This window comes from Mesocricetus auratus, unplaced genomic scaffold, assembly GCF_017639785.1.
Source record: "Mesocricetus auratus isolate SY011 unplaced genomic scaffold, BCM_Maur_2.0 Super-Scaffold_100010, whole genome shotgun sequence".
NCBI classification, from domain to species: Eukaryota; Metazoa; Chordata; class Mammalia; order Rodentia; family Cricetidae; genus Mesocricetus; species Mesocricetus auratus.
Window position 1 is genome coordinate 66,329,616 of NW_024429194.1, and position 16,514 is coordinate 66,346,129.

Genomic DNA, 16,514 nt, shown 5'->3' on the forward strand with positions numbered 1-16,514 from the left:
CAACTTCAGCCGAAGCTTGCTGCCAGATCAGCCAAGCCTGGTGCTCCAGTGCTAGCCTCTCTCAGCGCCGGGTGTGGCTGGCCAGCATGGAGCTGGTATCCAGCTGTGGGGTAAAAGCCCTGCAGGGCAGATGGACACAGATGCCTTATGTGGTCTTGTGGACATTCCAGAGTGAGTAGAGCACTCAGAAGAACAGGGTGTTTGTCCTGAGGGGCTTGTGTCTGTGTGTAGTGGACCGGACCTGTCATACAACAGTTCCTACCAACTCTGAGGGAATTGGCTCTTGACAGTCCAAAAGGAAAGCAAAAATGCCCTAGGTCATTGTCCTGTCCACCCACCTGCCTGCCTTCCCTCATTCTCATGTGACTGGGAAAGTCGTGACATACTGGAGTTTGAGTTCCTAACGGTTCCCCAGCAGACTCACCCCAATTGAACACAGAACTCACACAACCATATTTGCTCATTACTTCTCAAGACTGAACTTGGTCGGGAACCCTTTGACCCAGTAAGGATATCTGACTGAGATTTATGGCATCAGGTACTTGCTGGCTTACTCAGACACAGCTCTGTGAGTGGTAAATGTTCTGGGTGCCTCCGCAGTTCTCCCAGCACACACTGGGAAAGGACTTCATGCCTAGCGTTGTATCAGATCAAAGGGATACCGGAAATAATTGGATTATAGCCTTGGCCCACTAGGAGAGACTAGCTGGAATCTTGTTGGCTGAAGCTCATCTGTGATAAAGCAAGTGGTATTGGAAATGCTTTCCCTGCCCCTGGTTCCTCTGCCTGTGGGAGGTCCAGGCTCAAGACAAGATCACTAATGGATGTTGTAGATTTTGGTTTTCAGGATTTTCTCAGCCTGACACTAGGGTCCAGCAGGATATAGGAGCACATATTTGTTGCTAGATTTCTGGGTCAGAGCCCTCCTCCAAACCAACCCAGTTTAAGGACTCCATGCACTGTTTCCTGTATCTGCAGGTGGGTACGGGAGTTTCTCAATGATGAAAACAAAGGCCTGGATGTGCTGGTGGACTACCTGTCATTTGCCCAGTGTTCTGTCATGTGAGTACCACCAGGGCTAAGGTTGGGACCCACTGGCCAGTAAGAGTTGGCCAGTTAGCATGTTTTGGGGGAGCATGAAGAGAACAGCATGGAGAGGGAGCAACTGCAGGCTGTCTAAGGAAATATCCTGGCTCCTCAGGGAACAACTTGGGCCCTGAGATGTGAGAGGGTTACTACAGGCCTGTTGTTGAAGTGCAGTTAGCATGACCTTTGACCCGAGCAGAAGCATTTGGGAGCATTTTCCAAACATCCTTTCCACATGGAGGCAGTTAGCTGTGGGTTAGCACAGGAATGATGACATGTCGAGGTGTGGAGAATTAGGGTTTTGGAGTCAAACAAAGTTGGGTTTGGGTCTTAGTTGTGTTGTGCACTATCTGTGGAATCTCAAGCAGCATTGTCCTCACTGAAAGGAGTAAATGGGGAAGGGTGCCTCACACTTAGCATTTGGAGCACACTAGGCTTCCTCTGTGGTGGCTGCTTTGTTGTTGATTTATTCCTGGGTGATATGCTTGCCTGTGACTGATGATAAAGGAAGTTACCAGCATGTGCAGTATTACACCCAAGACAGTCAGCCTAGGGAGAACCGGTCCCAGTTTTGTTCTCTCTCAACTCCCCATGGTTCCCTAGCACCGAGTGTCCCTAGTCTGGAGAAGCCCCAGGCTTGAGCCTGGGACCTTGCCCAGGCTTTTGCTTTTGTGTTGTCCCTGCCCTTGTGGCTCTTCTCTGTCCACTGCATTCCCTCAGGACACACACCAAAGCCTCTGCTTCCAGGTGCGGCTTCCCTGACACCTCCCCATCACCCTCTTTAAACCCAGAGCAGGCCACTCTGCATCCCCATCTCTACAGATCTCATTCCTCATGATCCTCCATCCCTTTAAATAATCTTTTCATAGAAAGAAATGGAAAAAATTGCTTAAGTGAATTTTTAGTTCAGAACTTTTATAGTAAAAAGATGTAGATCATTTCCCCAATTATGCCTATCTTTCTTGAAAAAGCAAACAAATCTCAGTTGCTCTAAACTAAGACTCCACCAGACATTTAATGCTTCAGTGTCCAGGGCAGTGCCTTTGAAAACAGTCCAGGGAATGAGAGGGAATATGTTTTGGGAAGCCTTGGGAGGGAAGACGTGCATTTGTAAATGGCACATCCCATGCCCAGGAGTACCATGGTCGATGGATGGACAGCATCCCAGGACTCTTTGAAGTTGGCTGGGCTGCCCTGTTGACTACCTCCTGCTGTCAGGGCTCTAAAGCCTACTGCAGCCTCCTTTGAAACTTCAGCACCTATGGTGCTCCTTGTTCCAGAAATCCCGGCCTTTGACACTGGGCATTCATGTGGGGCAAGATGTCTGTGGGAAAAACCTTTGGGAAACATGCTCCAGTTATTAGTGGCTGCAGGGGACAGGGGAGGAAGGACGGGTGGAACTGCTTCCCAGGGTGTGCCCTCTGGTGAAGAAACACGAGGGAAGGCCCGGGTGCTGTGTGATTCAGCTGTTCTCTTTGCCCTGAGCACAACTGCTGATGGTAAAAGACAGGCTACAACACTGCCGTCTCCAGCAGCTAGAGTGCCCATCAGCCTCAGCCTGTGGTTTTCTTTCTTCTAGGGAAGCTGAAGCTAAGGAGGAAAGCAGAGAAGCCTCATGTAGTCAATCATAGAAAAACAGGCCATTAAGAGGGCTGCTAGGCCTGGGGTGTAGCTCACTAGGACCTCCTGTTAGTATGCTAGTCTAGCAGAAGGCCCTTGGCTACTCCTCAGCACTGAAAAGCCAAACGAAGCCAGTCCACAGAAGCCAGTGGTAGGGTGGGACAGTGATGTATACCTAAGCTTAAAGGACCAACTTTGGCTTTTTAGGAACCCTATTCTTTTCCTTTCAGGCCTACCAATTCTTGAGGACCTAGGCTTTAGGGATCTTGAGTCTTTAGGCCACAAGCAGCTGACCCATTCCCCTCTACTCTTTTGGTATGAAAGATTTTTTTAAGTAGAGCTGTGGTGATTTGAGGTGTCCTATTTGCGGCTAGGAGCCCATGAAACCGGCCAGCCCCAACAGTCCTGGGGCCATGGAGAAACCTTCAGATCTCCTCTCCCTCCCAGAGCTGTGTGAGCCTCCCCTGCCCTGTCTTATCTTGGCAGCTCCAGCCAGGATTAGGTCTCTGATGCCTAACTCTGTTTTCTCTTCTTGCCACCCTTGCTTTGTGTTGCCATAGAGGCCTGAAGAGTAGGAGGTGGGCTTGCTGGGGGCTTGGCACAGAGTTTCTCTTGCATATGTGCCTGCGTGTGTGCACGTGTGTCCTTTCACGCTCCAGGTTTGACTTTGAGGGTTTGGAGAGTGGCGATGATGGTGCATTTGACAAGCTCCGGTCCTGGAGCAGGTCAATCGAGGACCTGCAGCCACCCAACGCCTTGTCGGCCCCCTTCGCCAACAGCCTCGCTCGCTCTGCGCGCCAGTCCGTGCTCCGGTATGTGTGCGCTTACTCTGCCCACCCGCATCCCACCCCAGCCCCAGTGCAGGTCTTGGTAAGCCGGTGAGTGCTCATGCTCCGCCCTCCACTCTTGCTTCCAGGCTCAGCTCTCTTGCCCTCTGCCTGCTCGCCTGTCTCTCATCTGTCCTCTCTGTCTCCCTGACTCTGCCCAGCAGTCTGTCCTGGGTAAGTACATGGTCCTCAGCTGCGCCACCCCACCTGGCATTCCAGCTTTCCCCGTCCTCCAGTCTTCACTCTTTTAGCCATTCCTTCCTGACCTTGGGTAGGGCTTGGTCTTTGCTGGCTGACTCAGCTCCTGCCCTGTGAACGCTTGCTCACTCTTCAGATCAGCGGCTTGGAGACCAGCCTCCCCCTCCTCCCGCCTGCTGTTCCTTCTCTTCCCTTCCCCTTCCTTCAGGTCTTTTTTTTCTAAGTTGTGCTTTCATTTGTTTGTGGGCTCTCAAGAGCAGTCCTGTTGGTGAACTGGATCCCGTCTCAGAGCCCTTTCTACTCGAGGCTGCCCTTGCACACCCATAGCTTTTCCTCTGGCCTCTGTCTCTCCCACCCACGGCTCTGCGTCTCTCCTTGGGTTTTGCGTCTTGGACATTGCTCACCACTCTGGTCTTACAGGAACAGGTTCCATATGTGTTTTCTCCTCTCCCAAAACATTAAGGCAGTAGAGGGTTGATAAAAAGCCAGGCATAGCCCCTAACCTTTTGCAAGACCGGGCCTGTGTGGTCTGCTCTGCCTTTGGGGGCTTAAGAATGAGATGAGGGCAAGATGCACCTGCCCCGCTGAAGACGTGGTAACAGAAAGTGGGAGAAGGGAAGTCTGGATGTGTGTCTTTGTGATCCATCCAAGGACTACAAAGTCCTTAAAACATTTTTGTATTTCAGAGGGTCTCTGGGATTAGTATGATTTTTGTCTGAGCATGAAGCTAGGTCCTAGGTAGTTGCTGACAAAGGCCTGTACCAAGGAGTTGAATAGAAGCCAACTCCCCTGCCTCTTGTGCCAAGGCTATCTTGGCAGTTGGTACGAGGTCCTCTTTCCTCCATTTTTTCTGCTTCTAAGGGGCAGCCTGGTGTCCTAGAACCTTCACTGGCAGTCTTGTCCCCTACCTGATTACTTGGTGCTATTCCCCAGGTACAGTACTCTCCCTGGCCGCAGGGCCCTGAAGAACTCCCGCCTGGTGAGCCAGAAGGATGATGTCCACGTCTGTATCCTTTGTCTCAGAGCCATCATGAACTATCAGGTAAGGGGTGATGCTTACCATAGATGAATTACTTCTTCTGCCTCCTATGGTAAACCAAGACAGCAGAGCACCCGCTTGTGAGCTTGTGAAAGACAAGTTTGCCAGGGGAAGACCTGTTGGCTTCCCCTTTCCCACCATCGAGGTCACTCCTATCCTTTCCTTTGCAGTATGGCTTCAACTTGGTCATGTCCCACCCCCACGCTGTCAATGAGATTGCACTTAGCCTCAACAACAAGAATCCAAGGTGCGTCCTTCCTCGCATGTCCAGATATCTGAAGGTTCTGACTTACCTTTGACAAGCCCTGCCTGCTTTGGGTCTGTTAGTCAGGATCTCTTCTGCTGGAAAAGTGTCTAAGGACATGAACTGTGGGTCTTGGATGGGACCTAGGATGTTAATCTTCCTTAATCTCTTAGGACCAAAGCCCTGGTCTTGGAGCTGCTGGCAGCTGTGTGTTTGGTGCGGGGAGGTCATGAAATTATCCTGGCTGCCTTTGACAATTTCAAAGAGGTTAGTCTACTGCATGCTCGCCCTGCCCGGCCCCATGCATGTGTATGTGCTTACAAGTGTGTGTGTGTGTGTGTGTTAGAAGAAAATGCGGGGATCCTATTTACTGGGATTTCTAGTCACTTTAAAATAACTGAGCTTTACTGATCAGCCTGCTTCGGAGTGAGACTAGAACAAAACAAAACCAGAGCTTAAGTCTTTTTAGATCTTGTTCCACAACCCCTTCCAGTTAGCCAGTTAAGGATGCTCTGGGGCAGACTGCAGTGTCTTACTGGTATGGGGAAGGGGGGAGTCACCAGAGGAGCTTGTGTGACGTGCAGATGGAGGCTGGAGAGGGGGCTCAGTAGTTAAGATCCACTGCTGACTTTTAAGAGGTCCTGGGTTCAGTTTCCAGTATTGAAACAGTGCCCTCTTCTGGCCTTCACAGGTACAGTACACAACATGTATATACATTTATGTGGGCAAAACACAGATTTTTTTTCCCCTTATTTTAGGCACAGGCTTAACTCCTGACCTACTGGAGTGGAGCCTGGGCATCATCGTTACTTTATGACTCCCCAAGTAGCTCTGCTGCAGTGAGCCCACAGGACTCCAAAGCAAGTATATTCTCGGAAGGAGAAGGCTATTTATTAGTGAAGGAAGAGAACTTATATGTGGAATTTTCCCATCCTGAGGTCTACCTCTGGAACCCCAATTTGCTTAACATGGGATTCCTCAACATCCAGCCACAGCTGTGGTCCCACCCCTTCCTCTTCTCTGGCCTCTTCCCTCACATCCATTGTTTGGTTCAGGAAGCAGCTCTTCCTCCTTAAAGTTCAGAAACTCAAAGGAGTCCCCGGACCCTTTCCGCAGAGGACTTTGCTGCATACTGACTCCTCCTTGGTCCCCCTGGGGCCCAACCTTCTGCCACAGCCATGACTTGACTCCTTTTCTCCTTTTTTTCCTCTCTCTGTAATTTGCCAGCATCAGATCTGCTGTGTGTTGTTCTGGCCGAGCTTTAGAGGCACCTAAATCCTAGGCTGTACTGGATGTCCTCAGTGTGGTAGAGGGTCAGAGACCCAGGGCCAGATTCCAGGTCCTGGGTTTTTTTCTGGTGTCCAAAATGGCACAGTCCCTAGATAGAGTTATGGTTACTTTGTTTTTATTTTATTTATACTTATTTAAGTATCTTTTGTTTGTTTGTTTGTTTGGTTTTTGTTCTCTTAAGACAAATTTTTACTTTCTAGCCCATGCTGGCTTCAAACTTATGGCATTCCTCCTGCTTCAGCCTCCTGAAGGCTAGCTAGGAAGTTAGGTACAAGCCACATGCCCCACTGAGTTGTGACTGAATTAGGACTGAACTCTGCTTTGCCATCATGTTCCTGGGAACTCGAGGTTGTGGATTTAGGTTCTGCATGGTACATACAAATCCTTCTGCTGAGAATGTTTTGCACATTCAGGTGTGTAAAGAACTGCATCGGTTTGAGAAGCTAATGGAATATTTCCGGAATGAGGACAGCAACATTGACTTCATGGTAAGGACCTAGCCACGGTAAGGTGCATGCCATGCCCATTAAGGCTTGGTGTTGCTTAAGCCAGTCCACACTAGCAGTGTGTTTTGAGAGCCTGCTTTTCCCCGCAGGTGGCCTGCATGCAGTTCATCAATATTGTGGTGCACTCAGTAGAGGACATGAACTTCCGGGTCCACCTGCAATACGAGTTTACCAAGTTGGGGCTGGAGGAATTCCTGCAGGTAAACTGGCTAGGGTCTTGGAAAAGTGACATGTTTTATGGAGGAGAATCAGCTTAGACACAGCACAAAGAGCCGAGATGATTATGAAACCTACCTGTCGCTGGGCGTTGGTAGTGCATGCCTTTAACCCCAGCACTCGGGAGGCAGAGGCAAGCCTGGTCTACAGAGTGAGTGCCAGGATAGGCTCCAAAGCTACACAGAGAAACCCCGAAAAACCAGAAAAAAAAAAAAAAGAATGAAACCTGCCTGCCTGTCTTCTTTGGCCGGAGACTGATGCCCTTTTGTCAATGTCTGTCTTCCCAGTGAAGCAGCTCTATCAGGACCAGTCAGACATGGGTAGCAGCTAGAAGACCCTTGTTACATGCTCTCAGAGGTAGCTGTTAACCATGATGCTCCCTTTGAGGCCTACACTGACTCTTATACCTACTACTGTCTGTTTCCCTAGAAGTCAAGGCACACGGAGAGTGAGAAGCTGCAGGTGCAGATTCAGGCATACCTGGACAATGTGTTTGATGTGGGGGGGTTGTTGGAGGACGCTGAAACCAAGAATGTAGCCCTGGAAAAGGTGGAAGAACTGGAAGAGCACGTGTCCCACGTAGGTATCCTCTGCTCACCAGGAGCCACTGTGGAAGGCTGGGAGGGAAGGACACAACTAGGTGCCTGGAAATTAGGTGCCTGCAAATTGAACTGCAGGAAGACTTAGAACCACTGAGTCTAGAAACTGCTCTGGCCCAGGCCTCTGGACACTACTCACTGGAATGTGCTGTCCTCCATGGCTGGGTATAAGATGGCCTTAAACTTGGGACAGCCAAAAACAACAACAACAAAAACCAAAAACTTTGCCAGGTGTTAGTGGTGCACACCTTTATTCCCAGCACTTGGGAGGCAGAGGCATGGGGATCTCTGTGAGTTCAAGGCCAGCCTGGTCTACAGAGTGAGTTCCAGGACAGGCTCCAAAGCCACAGAGAAACCCTGTCTTTGGGGGAATAATTGGGACAGACTGTTGCCGTTTGCTTTGTACCTGTTGCTGTTTCACTGTGTCAGGCCCCTGAGAGTTACATAGGGAAGGCACTTGAATAACTGCCTTTTGGACACTGCTTTTCAGGTCTTGGTTGGCTTCAGGGTATGCTGAGTATTCAGGCTTGAACACGGCTTTGAACATGCCTTCCCTGTTTTTGTAGCTCACAGAGAAGCTGCTGGACATGGAGAATGAAAACATGATGCGGGTGGCAGAGCTGGAGAAGCAGCTGCTGCAGCGGGAAAAGGAGCTGGAGAGCATCAAGGTGCCAGCAGGGAGGGAGAAGTGGGGAGGCTGCAGCTGACCTGGGTCTCAGTGCACGGGGAAGAAGCTGACCCATCCTCAGGGTGCTCAGGCAAGGGGAACTGGTGATCTCCCCTTTCTACCTGGAGAGAAGTTGAAGCTAGAGTTGACCAGGCACAGAAGACAGTGACAGCAGCCATCTTTTCCTGCCCACTTGCTGGCTTTTTCTCCACATGCTCCTTAGCTCTGCTTACTGAGCATGGTCAAAGTAGTCCAGATCTGTTTGTTAAGAGTGTATATGGGTGTCCTCGGAAGGACAGGGTTCTCATAGTTCAGTCTCTTGTGTTCTTGCACCTAACTTCATAACTTAATTATAAAGCCATGCCACAACCTCCTTTTCCTTGCAAAAGAATGATTATGTTGACTACTGAGCTCTATATATCGGCTCGTCTCTGCTAAGTGCTATATAAGGAGCTAGGGAGAATGCAGAGCTCACCAAGACAAGGTATATCTATGAGGCTTCCATGTGAGTAATTATCCACAGCCAAAGAAACAAAAGCAATAATGAAGACTTAAGGTCTGTGGAGACAGCAGCTGTGCCCATCTGGAAGGGGACCAATGAGAGTTTCAAATGAGGAACTCCTTTTCCTTCAGCCTTGAGGGGCCTATGCAGTGAGAACAGACTTGAGCAGAGAGAAGGACATATCAGAATACCAGTAGAAGCAAGCTGATTCTCCTTCTGCTTCTGCTCTATTACACTCCAGCTTTGCTGTTCTCGGGCCTGGATTCCTTCTGTTCTGAGCAGCCTCACTGAGATGGCCCTAGCTCCTTGAGAGTCTATTGGGTAGGAATGCTGACTCTCAGGGGAATAAATTGTTGTATCCTCAGCCCCTTCTTCCCTCAATGTTTTTGTCTGCCTGATAGGAGACGTACGAGAACACAAACCACCAGGTGCATACTCTCCGGAGACTCATTAAAGAGAAGGAAGAGGCCTTCCAGCGCCGATGCCACCTGGAGCCAAGTGCCCGGGGCCTGGAGGCCATGGGTGGTAGCGAGGCCCTATCCAGGATAGGCCCTACGGAGTTGAGTGAGGGCATGCCATCCTCTGATCTGGACCTGCTGGCTCCAGCCCCACCTGCTGAAGAGGCCCTTCCTCTGCCCCCTCCACCAGCTCCGCCTTTGCCCCCACCCCCTCCTCCACTACCAGGTAAATGGGACTTCCAAGCTGGGGAGCAGGCGGGAGCCATGTTTTTGTGAGGCCAAGACCCTAGTCGCAGTGTCTTTCTCTGGGAGCAGCTGGGAAATAGCATCATTTGAAGGCTGGGAGGACTTTAAGTCAGGCTAAGGGAGGACCAAGATTTGGGAAGGCATGGAATGCTGGGAGCAGGTTCTGCTTCAAAGATCTCTTGAGTACTTCTCTTAGTTTACTCTGAAGGTAGCTAAACTGTGGCCAGAAGAAACTCCATCAGTGATACTAGTCACTGTCCCCTTCAGGAGACTTCAGGGATTAACTTGATCAAAGTTTCCATAGCACACCTCTCTGGGTCTCTAAAGACAGGTGAGGCAGGCAGAGTTTGAGCAGCCTAGAAAGAGTCTTTGGACTCTTTTGGGTCACTGTGGCATTTTTTTTCTCTCCCAGACAAATGTCCCCCTGCCCCACCTCTCCCTGGTGCTGCTCCTTCTGTGGTGTTAACAGTGGGCCTGTCAGGTGAGTGTCCTCGGGGCTCTGGGCAACACTGGTGGAGTTCTTCCTTGGTGTCTGCCTTATACCTGTCCTTCCAAAACCAGCCATTCGCATCAAGAAACCCATCAAGACCAAGTTCCGACTGCCAGTCTTCAACTGGACAGCACTGAAACCCAATCAGATCAATGGCACTGTCTTCAGTGAGCTTGATGATGAGAAGATCTTGGAGGTAACAGGGTTCTGGGGTCCAGAAGGGTGAGGTTGGGGTCTGAGGATCAAGATGCCCTTACTGAAAAACTTTCAGGCAGAGCAGAACTGACAATATATCAGCTTTAGGGACCCCCAACTGGGTCCTTGCAGGGCATGTGGCAGTGGGTGTTGGTTATAGTGAGAATCTTCAACATCGCCCCTTCTTATCTACTTCTGCCAGGACTTAGACCTGGACAAGTTTGAAGAGTTATTTAAGACAAAAGCCCAGGGTCCTGCCCTTGACCTCATCTGCTCCAAGAATAAGACAGCACAAAAGGCTGCCAGCAAAGTGACCCTTTTGGAAGCCAACCGTGCCAAGAACCTGGCTATCACCCTTCGCAAGGCTGGGCGCTCAGCTGAGGAGATCTGCAGAGCCATCCACACGTGAGGCTCCCACTAACTTGGCCCTGGTCCCCAAACAGCTGCTATCCCAGTCCTCCCCACAGCAGCTGGGTTCTCCTGGATTCCAGGGCTGCGGAGAGGACTTGGGCTGCGGAGAGGACTTGCTCACACTTCTCAGCATGCACTGGCCTCAGCAGAGCATATTGACTCTGCTTGGTGCCAGACAGTGAGATGAGCTGCACATTCAGTGCAGAAGGAAGAAGTGTGGTCAGAATAGTGTAAGCAGGGATACCACCATGTTTTCAGAGCACAGACAGAGAGCCAGGTGCCTGACTATTGTGAGGGAAGATGTCCCAAGGAGGGTCTTAACTAAGACTGAAGGAATTGCACAAGTTGGTCCAGGTCAGGACCTGGTGGAAACAGCATGGTATATACTGAGAACTGAAAATGAAATCTGCCTTTAGTGTGTAGACCAGACAGGGTAGAAAGTGGGTAGAGGTCTTGCAGACCATATTCAGGTTGCTAAAACTTAACCATAGATACAGAGGGAAGACACTGAAGGACTTTAACAACAGGAGCATGGGGGTCAGGTATACTGTATGTGTCTAATCCTAGCACTTCTGTAGCAGAGGTGGGAGGCTCACAAATTTGAGACCACCCTGTACTACATAGCAAGATCCTGTCTGAAAACAATCAGACCATGGATTATTCCTCTAGGAGTAATGAAAAGAGGAAGCAATGGTGCTTTGCATCTGGCTGTGTCCTGTGTATTGGCCTCCAGCCCATCTAAGGATGAGGAAGGAATGTGGACAGATGTCAGACCTGAAGTGATGTTCTTCCTACACAGGTTTGACTTACAGACACTACCTGTAGACTTCGTGGAGTGCCTGATGCGCTTCCTGCCCACAGAGGCTGAGGTGAAGCTGCTGCGGCAGTATGAACGTGAACGACAGCCCCTGGAGGAGCTGGCAGCTGAGGACCGCTTCATGCTGCTCTTTAGCAAAGTGGAACGACTGACCCAGAGAATGGCTGGCATGGCCTTTCTAGGCAACTTCCAGGACAACCTGCAGATGCTCACACCGGTACAGCGTCTTCCCTAATCTCTATCCACTGCTGTCAGTAGTCATGTCTGCTGTCCGTCCATCTGGCCCTACCCCTTGACTTTATCGTTCTCCCAACCTGGGTGACTTGGTGTTCATCTTGTCTTACAGCAACTGAATGCCATCATTGCAGCCTCTGCCTCTGTCAAGTCCTCACAGAAACTGAAGCAGATGTTGGAGGTTGGGAAAGGGAGTGGCTGGGGTGCTGGTGGTTCCCAGGTCCCGGGTGGGTCCTAGTACTACTATACAGAGGACGAAGTCCTTGGAGCTTCTGGTGACCTTCCTTCGTGCATCTTATGAACAGATCATACTTGCACTGGGGAACTACATGAACAGCAGCAAGCGAGGTGCCGTGTATGGCTTCAAGCTCCAGAGCCTGGATCTGGTAAGGTGGTGGGGGGACAGCATGTGCAGGAAGCTTGGAACACCGGTGTTAGAGCCAGGGTGCTTAGCTCTCTGTTGCTTCCACTGCCTTTCAGCTGCTGGACACAAAGTCCACTGACCGGAAAATGACACTGCTGCACTTCATCGCCTTGACAGTGAAGGAGAAATACCCAGACCTGGCTACCTTCTGGCATGAGCTGCACTTTGTGGAGAAGGCTGCAGCAGGTGAAGAGCTCCCTGCCTCCCACCCAGGACAATCTCAGGAAGCTGAGCAAGAGGAACACCTGGGCCCATTTCTGGCTTTTGTTATCTTTTTTACTACTTCAAAGCTTTCCGCTAAGGCCCTGAGCAGGGGCCACTCCAGAAGGAGCCTTCCTCTGAGCTCAAGTGGGATCAGGCTTTCCTTAGGCTGGACCAGAGAGTGCATTCCTCTACCATTTGTGTGATATGTAAGAAAACTTACAAAGCCCCCTATACATACAGTACTGCTCTTTCTGTCCTGCCCAGGAAAAACTACAGCAGGCCCACGGCAGCTCCAGCTCAGAGGCCAGCAGCAGTCTCAGTAGTTTGCCTTCTTTTGCTGCCTTGTTCTTTGGGGTCATGAACTCTAGCCCTCCATTCCTTCCCACTGCCCAGAGAGCTTAGTCTGCTTGACATGGACCTCTGTGCATGCATGTCGTTGGGAGCCTATGCCATTGGGGAGGATATAGTCCTGAGCAAGCCTCATCCAGACCTCTCGGTAAACAGTGTCCCTGGAGAACGTACTGCTAGATGTGAAGGAGCTGGGCCGGGGCATGGAGCTGATTCGGCGGGAATGCAGCATTCATGACAACAGCGTCCTTCGAAACTTCCTCAGCACCAATGAAGGCAAACTGGACAAGCTCCAGCGAGATGCCAAGACTGCTGAGGTGAGCAAGGAACTGGAGTGGAAAACAAACATCCAGAACAGCAGTCTCTACCTGTGGGTTGCAACCCCTTTGGGGGATCGAATGATGGGTCACATGTCAGATATTTATATTATTATTCATTGTAGTAGCAAAATTGTTATGAAGTAGCAATGAAAATAATTTTATGGTTGAGGGTTACCACAGCATGAGGAACTGTATTAAAGGGTTGTAGCATTATGAAAGTTGAGGACCGCTGAGCTAGATAGAGCCAAGACAGTAGGCCACTTTGTGTCAGCATCCAACTGCTAACACAGTCATGCATTTGGCCAGCTATTAGGGAGCCTGAGGTGGGAATAAGGAAGGACTTTAAAGATAGCAGACATTCACGTCTGGAGTTCAGACTCTTGGGAACCTTGAGGACACCCCACATTCCTCTCTTGTTCACGGGGACTTGAGTAGTTGCTTTTTGTGGGCCATGTGTCCATGTGTGAGTGCTAGGCTTCTACCCACCAGGATGACCTTTCTGTCTGCCCCTTCCTTACCCAGGAGGCCTACAATGCAGTTGTGCGCTACTTTGGCGAGAGTCCTAAGACCACACCTCCTTCTGTGTTTTTCCCAGTATTTGTCAGATTCATTCGTTCTTACAAGGTAACTCTTCTTCATTTCTAGAGGAGTTTGGCTGAGAGAAAATGATTAATCAAGAGAGAGCCTAGGCTTTAAGTCCAAGTCTTTTTTTCTGTTCCTGAGGTCTAGGAAAGGAACCATGGAAGCTGACTACAGGCCTCTTAACTGTGACCTGGTGGGCAGGGTGGGGCCCAACCCCTTCCTTTCATTGTTTGGGGCAGGAAGTACCCTTGCAGAGGGTGGCCACCTGGGGTGAGCTGGTCTTACTGCCACCCATTCTCCATGCTCAGTGTCAGCCTCTCCTCTCCCAGCCTGTGAGAGCCTTTCACTCCCCCTCTTTTGGTTTTCTCTAAGGAAGCAGAACAAGAGAATGAAGCTCGCAAGAAACAAGAGGAGGTCATGCGGGAGAAGCAGCTGGCTCAGGAAGCCAAGAAGCTGGATGCCAAGGTGGGTGGGACCAATAGCTGGTCTGGAGAGCAGGACGAAAAACTGAGGATTCAGGCAGCAGGGATCCAGAAAGGACTTGAAAAACCAAGATGCACACACACATGCCCCCTCCCTTGGAGTGCCTAAAGGCAAGAGTTCAGACAGAGGGTTAGAGACAGATGGACAGGACACAGGGTTTCTCTCAGTAGGGCCATCTTCAGACATCTTGGGACAGGAACCAGTTAAGTTAGTGATGACTTCCTTCCCCTAATAATATTTGGCCCATTCCACATGGAGGGATGCTTTCTCAGTCTGGACACATGGGAGAGGGTCTAGGCCCTGCCCAGAATGATATGACTGACTTTGAAGATCTCCCATGGAAGGCCTCACTCTCCCTGAGGAGCAGAGCAGGGATGAGATGGATTGGGGAGGAGGGGAGGGAGAGGGAACTGGGATTGACATGTGAAGCAAGCTCGTTTCTAACTCAAATTTAAAAAATATTTGGCCCTAGACTCCATCCCAGAGGAACAAATGGCAACAGCAGGAGCTAATTGCAGAATTGAGGAGGCGCCAAGCTAAGGAACACAGGCCTGTTTACGAGGGCAAGGATGGTACTATTGAGGACATCATCACAGGTGGGACCTTTACCCATTGGACCCAATTCCCAAAGCCTGAACCAACCCCCTTTGGTCCTTCTTCCTAGTTTGTTTCCCTATAAAACCTGACCATGATCTCTCCTGGGCCGTAGTGTTGAAGAGTGTCCCTTTCACGGCCCGCACTGCCAAGCGGGGCTCACGCTTCTTCTGTGATGCAGCCCACCACGATGAGTCAAACTGTTAGCCCTCAAGGCTGGGGCCCCTGACAGGTACTGGGCACCATGGCTGCAATGCATGCCTTAGAATCATCTGGTAGCAGCTTGCCATGGATGGAGATAGACTTCTTGCATGCTGCATGCTCCAAGAAACAGTTGATCCCTTGCATGTTTCCTCCCACTAATTCTGTCCCATCTACTAAGACCCAAGGGCTGTGGAGTTCCTGTCCTGGGTTGGAGCTGTCCTGGAGCAGGCAAGCCCAGGCCTGATGACTCTAATCCTGAGGCTCCATCCCTGGACCCAAGGTATCCAGGGTCCTGGTTTCCTCTAGAGCTCTGGCAGTAGCTGCTACTCAGGAACAGATGTTCCCTGACCTCTGCTTCTTGACATCTGATTAGTTGGCATGTGGTGTTTTCCTGAGTGATCTTTAGATCCCTGTTACCCTCTATAAACAGCTCCAGCGGTTTAACCAGCTGGTTCTCCCTGATCCTCTTCATAGTTGACTACTCACTCCCTGCCCTCCTGAAGGTGCTGTCCTGCTCAGTCTCCCTGCCTGTTCACATGCATCTATCTTCCCCACAGGCTTCAACCACCAGCCCATGGTCACTTGCAACCAAGCCAGGAGTGCTGTACCACCCAGTGGCCCTCCTCGGGCTCCAGGTCCCCACTGAGATCTTCTTGGAGGCAGAAGTACTTTAATTCTCAAAAGTCCTGCAAATATGGACAGTGGATCCAGGGTCCAGCAGAAAGCTGTGCTGTTCCAGCTGTAGCTACTCCAGCTCTGAGGCTGGATCTTCCCTGTGCCACTGTAGGCATTAGGTCTAGGGGGCTGGGCACTTCTCTAGTGCCTCCCATAATGCACCCTGCCCCCAGTCTTCAACTTCATTCAGGGCTGGGGAGAACCACTTCCAGCTTTGGCTCCTGAGGGCAGATGGCCCCTCTCCCACTAGAGTCTAGTGGGATGAAGAGAGAATGCTGTACTCTTTGTTATTTTCTCTGGCCCCACAGTCAGCTCTGGTTTAGAAATATCCAGGCTTATGGACCCCTGGACTCTGCCAATACCAGATCATCTCAGAGTAAAGCCCTTCTTTACTGGGCCCACCCTGCTGAGCCCTAGTAAGAAAGGGTAGAGGAGCAATGCCAGACCCACTGCCTTCTTGCACATTGTACCTGAGACTTCAGTTTTATGTCCTGCCCCCCAGACCCTTGGTCCCACCCACCTTGGCTTCCATCTTCTTGGCTTCCCGAGCCAGCTGCTTCTCCTGCATACCTTCTACTACTTGCAGGAGCTTCTTGCTCCACATGGTTGTGGGGGGAGACTTGAGGCTTTCAAAGGTGGAAAGGGGGGAGCTAACACTGAGCATGGAGAGTGTGGCAGTGGGACCAGCTCACCCCAGGTGGCCACCCTCTGCAGGGGTACTTCCTGCTCCAAACAATGAAAGGAAGGGGCTGGGCCCCACCCTGCCCACTGTCTTCCCGCTGACTGAAGAGCAGAGACACTGTCTGCACCAGCTCCAAGACTGCTAGGGGAAAGATGTGCCAAACGTCTCACCTTTCCTCAGCTAGGTGGATTATGGTCGGGAACAGGCAACATGCAGGATCTATAAACTATTTGCTCGCTTCCCTACTAGGTTCCCTGACCCTAGAAGGGAATGTGGGGGCACTTTGTTTTGTACATGTACCATTTCCTTTCTCTCTTGTACATAAACCCCACACTTGTCAACAAATGTCCTGT

General features: G+C 50.7%; 1 protein-coding gene across 4 annotated transcripts in view; it reads left to right on the forward strand.

Annotated features, from left to right (window-relative positions):
* Fmnl3 (formin like 3) overlaps positions 1 to 16,506 on the forward strand; it is a 54,360-nt gene extending 37,854 nt beyond the window's left edge. Inside the window, exons 5-27 of one of the 4 annotated variants that reach the window (XM_005067219.4) lie at positions 979 to 1,062; positions 3,366 to 3,518; positions 4,665 to 4,773; positions 4,941 to 5,017; positions 5,188 to 5,281; positions 6,718 to 6,792; positions 6,900 to 7,010; positions 7,456 to 7,605; positions 8,192 to 8,293; positions 9,196 to 9,478; positions 9,911 to 9,979; positions 10,060 to 10,184; positions 10,386 to 10,588; positions 11,394 to 11,628; positions 11,758 to 11,826; positions 11,951 to 12,031; positions 12,126 to 12,255; positions 12,778 to 12,938; positions 13,464 to 13,565; positions 13,896 to 13,988; positions 14,479 to 14,602; positions 14,716 to 14,832; positions 15,362 to 16,506. In XM_005067219.4, the coding sequence (XP_005067276.1) occupies positions 979 to 1,062; positions 3,366 to 3,518; positions 4,665 to 4,773; positions 4,941 to 5,017; positions 5,188 to 5,281; positions 6,718 to 6,792; positions 6,900 to 7,010; positions 7,456 to 7,605; positions 8,192 to 8,293; positions 9,196 to 9,478; positions 9,911 to 9,979; positions 10,060 to 10,184; positions 10,386 to 10,588; positions 11,394 to 11,628; positions 11,758 to 11,826; positions 11,951 to 12,031; positions 12,126 to 12,255; positions 12,778 to 12,938; positions 13,464 to 13,565; positions 13,896 to 13,988; positions 14,479 to 14,602; positions 14,716 to 14,807 (2,722 nt within the window). In that variant the 3' untranslated portion in view covers positions 14,808 to 14,832; positions 15,362 to 16,506. The remainder of the gene's footprint in view (positions 1 to 978; positions 1,063 to 3,365; positions 3,519 to 4,664; positions 4,774 to 4,940; positions 5,018 to 5,187; positions 5,282 to 6,717; positions 6,793 to 6,899; positions 7,011 to 7,455; positions 7,606 to 8,191; positions 8,294 to 9,195; positions 9,479 to 9,910; positions 9,980 to 10,059; positions 10,185 to 10,385; positions 10,589 to 11,393; positions 11,629 to 11,757; positions 11,827 to 11,950; positions 12,032 to 12,125; positions 12,256 to 12,777; positions 12,939 to 13,463; positions 13,566 to 13,895; positions 13,989 to 14,478; positions 14,603 to 14,715; positions 14,833 to 15,361) is intronic. The other 3 variants (XM_021225539.2, XM_013111357.3, XM_021225540.2) reach the window with 3 other exon arrangements.
* Positions 16,507 to 16,514: the final 8 nt, after the last annotated feature.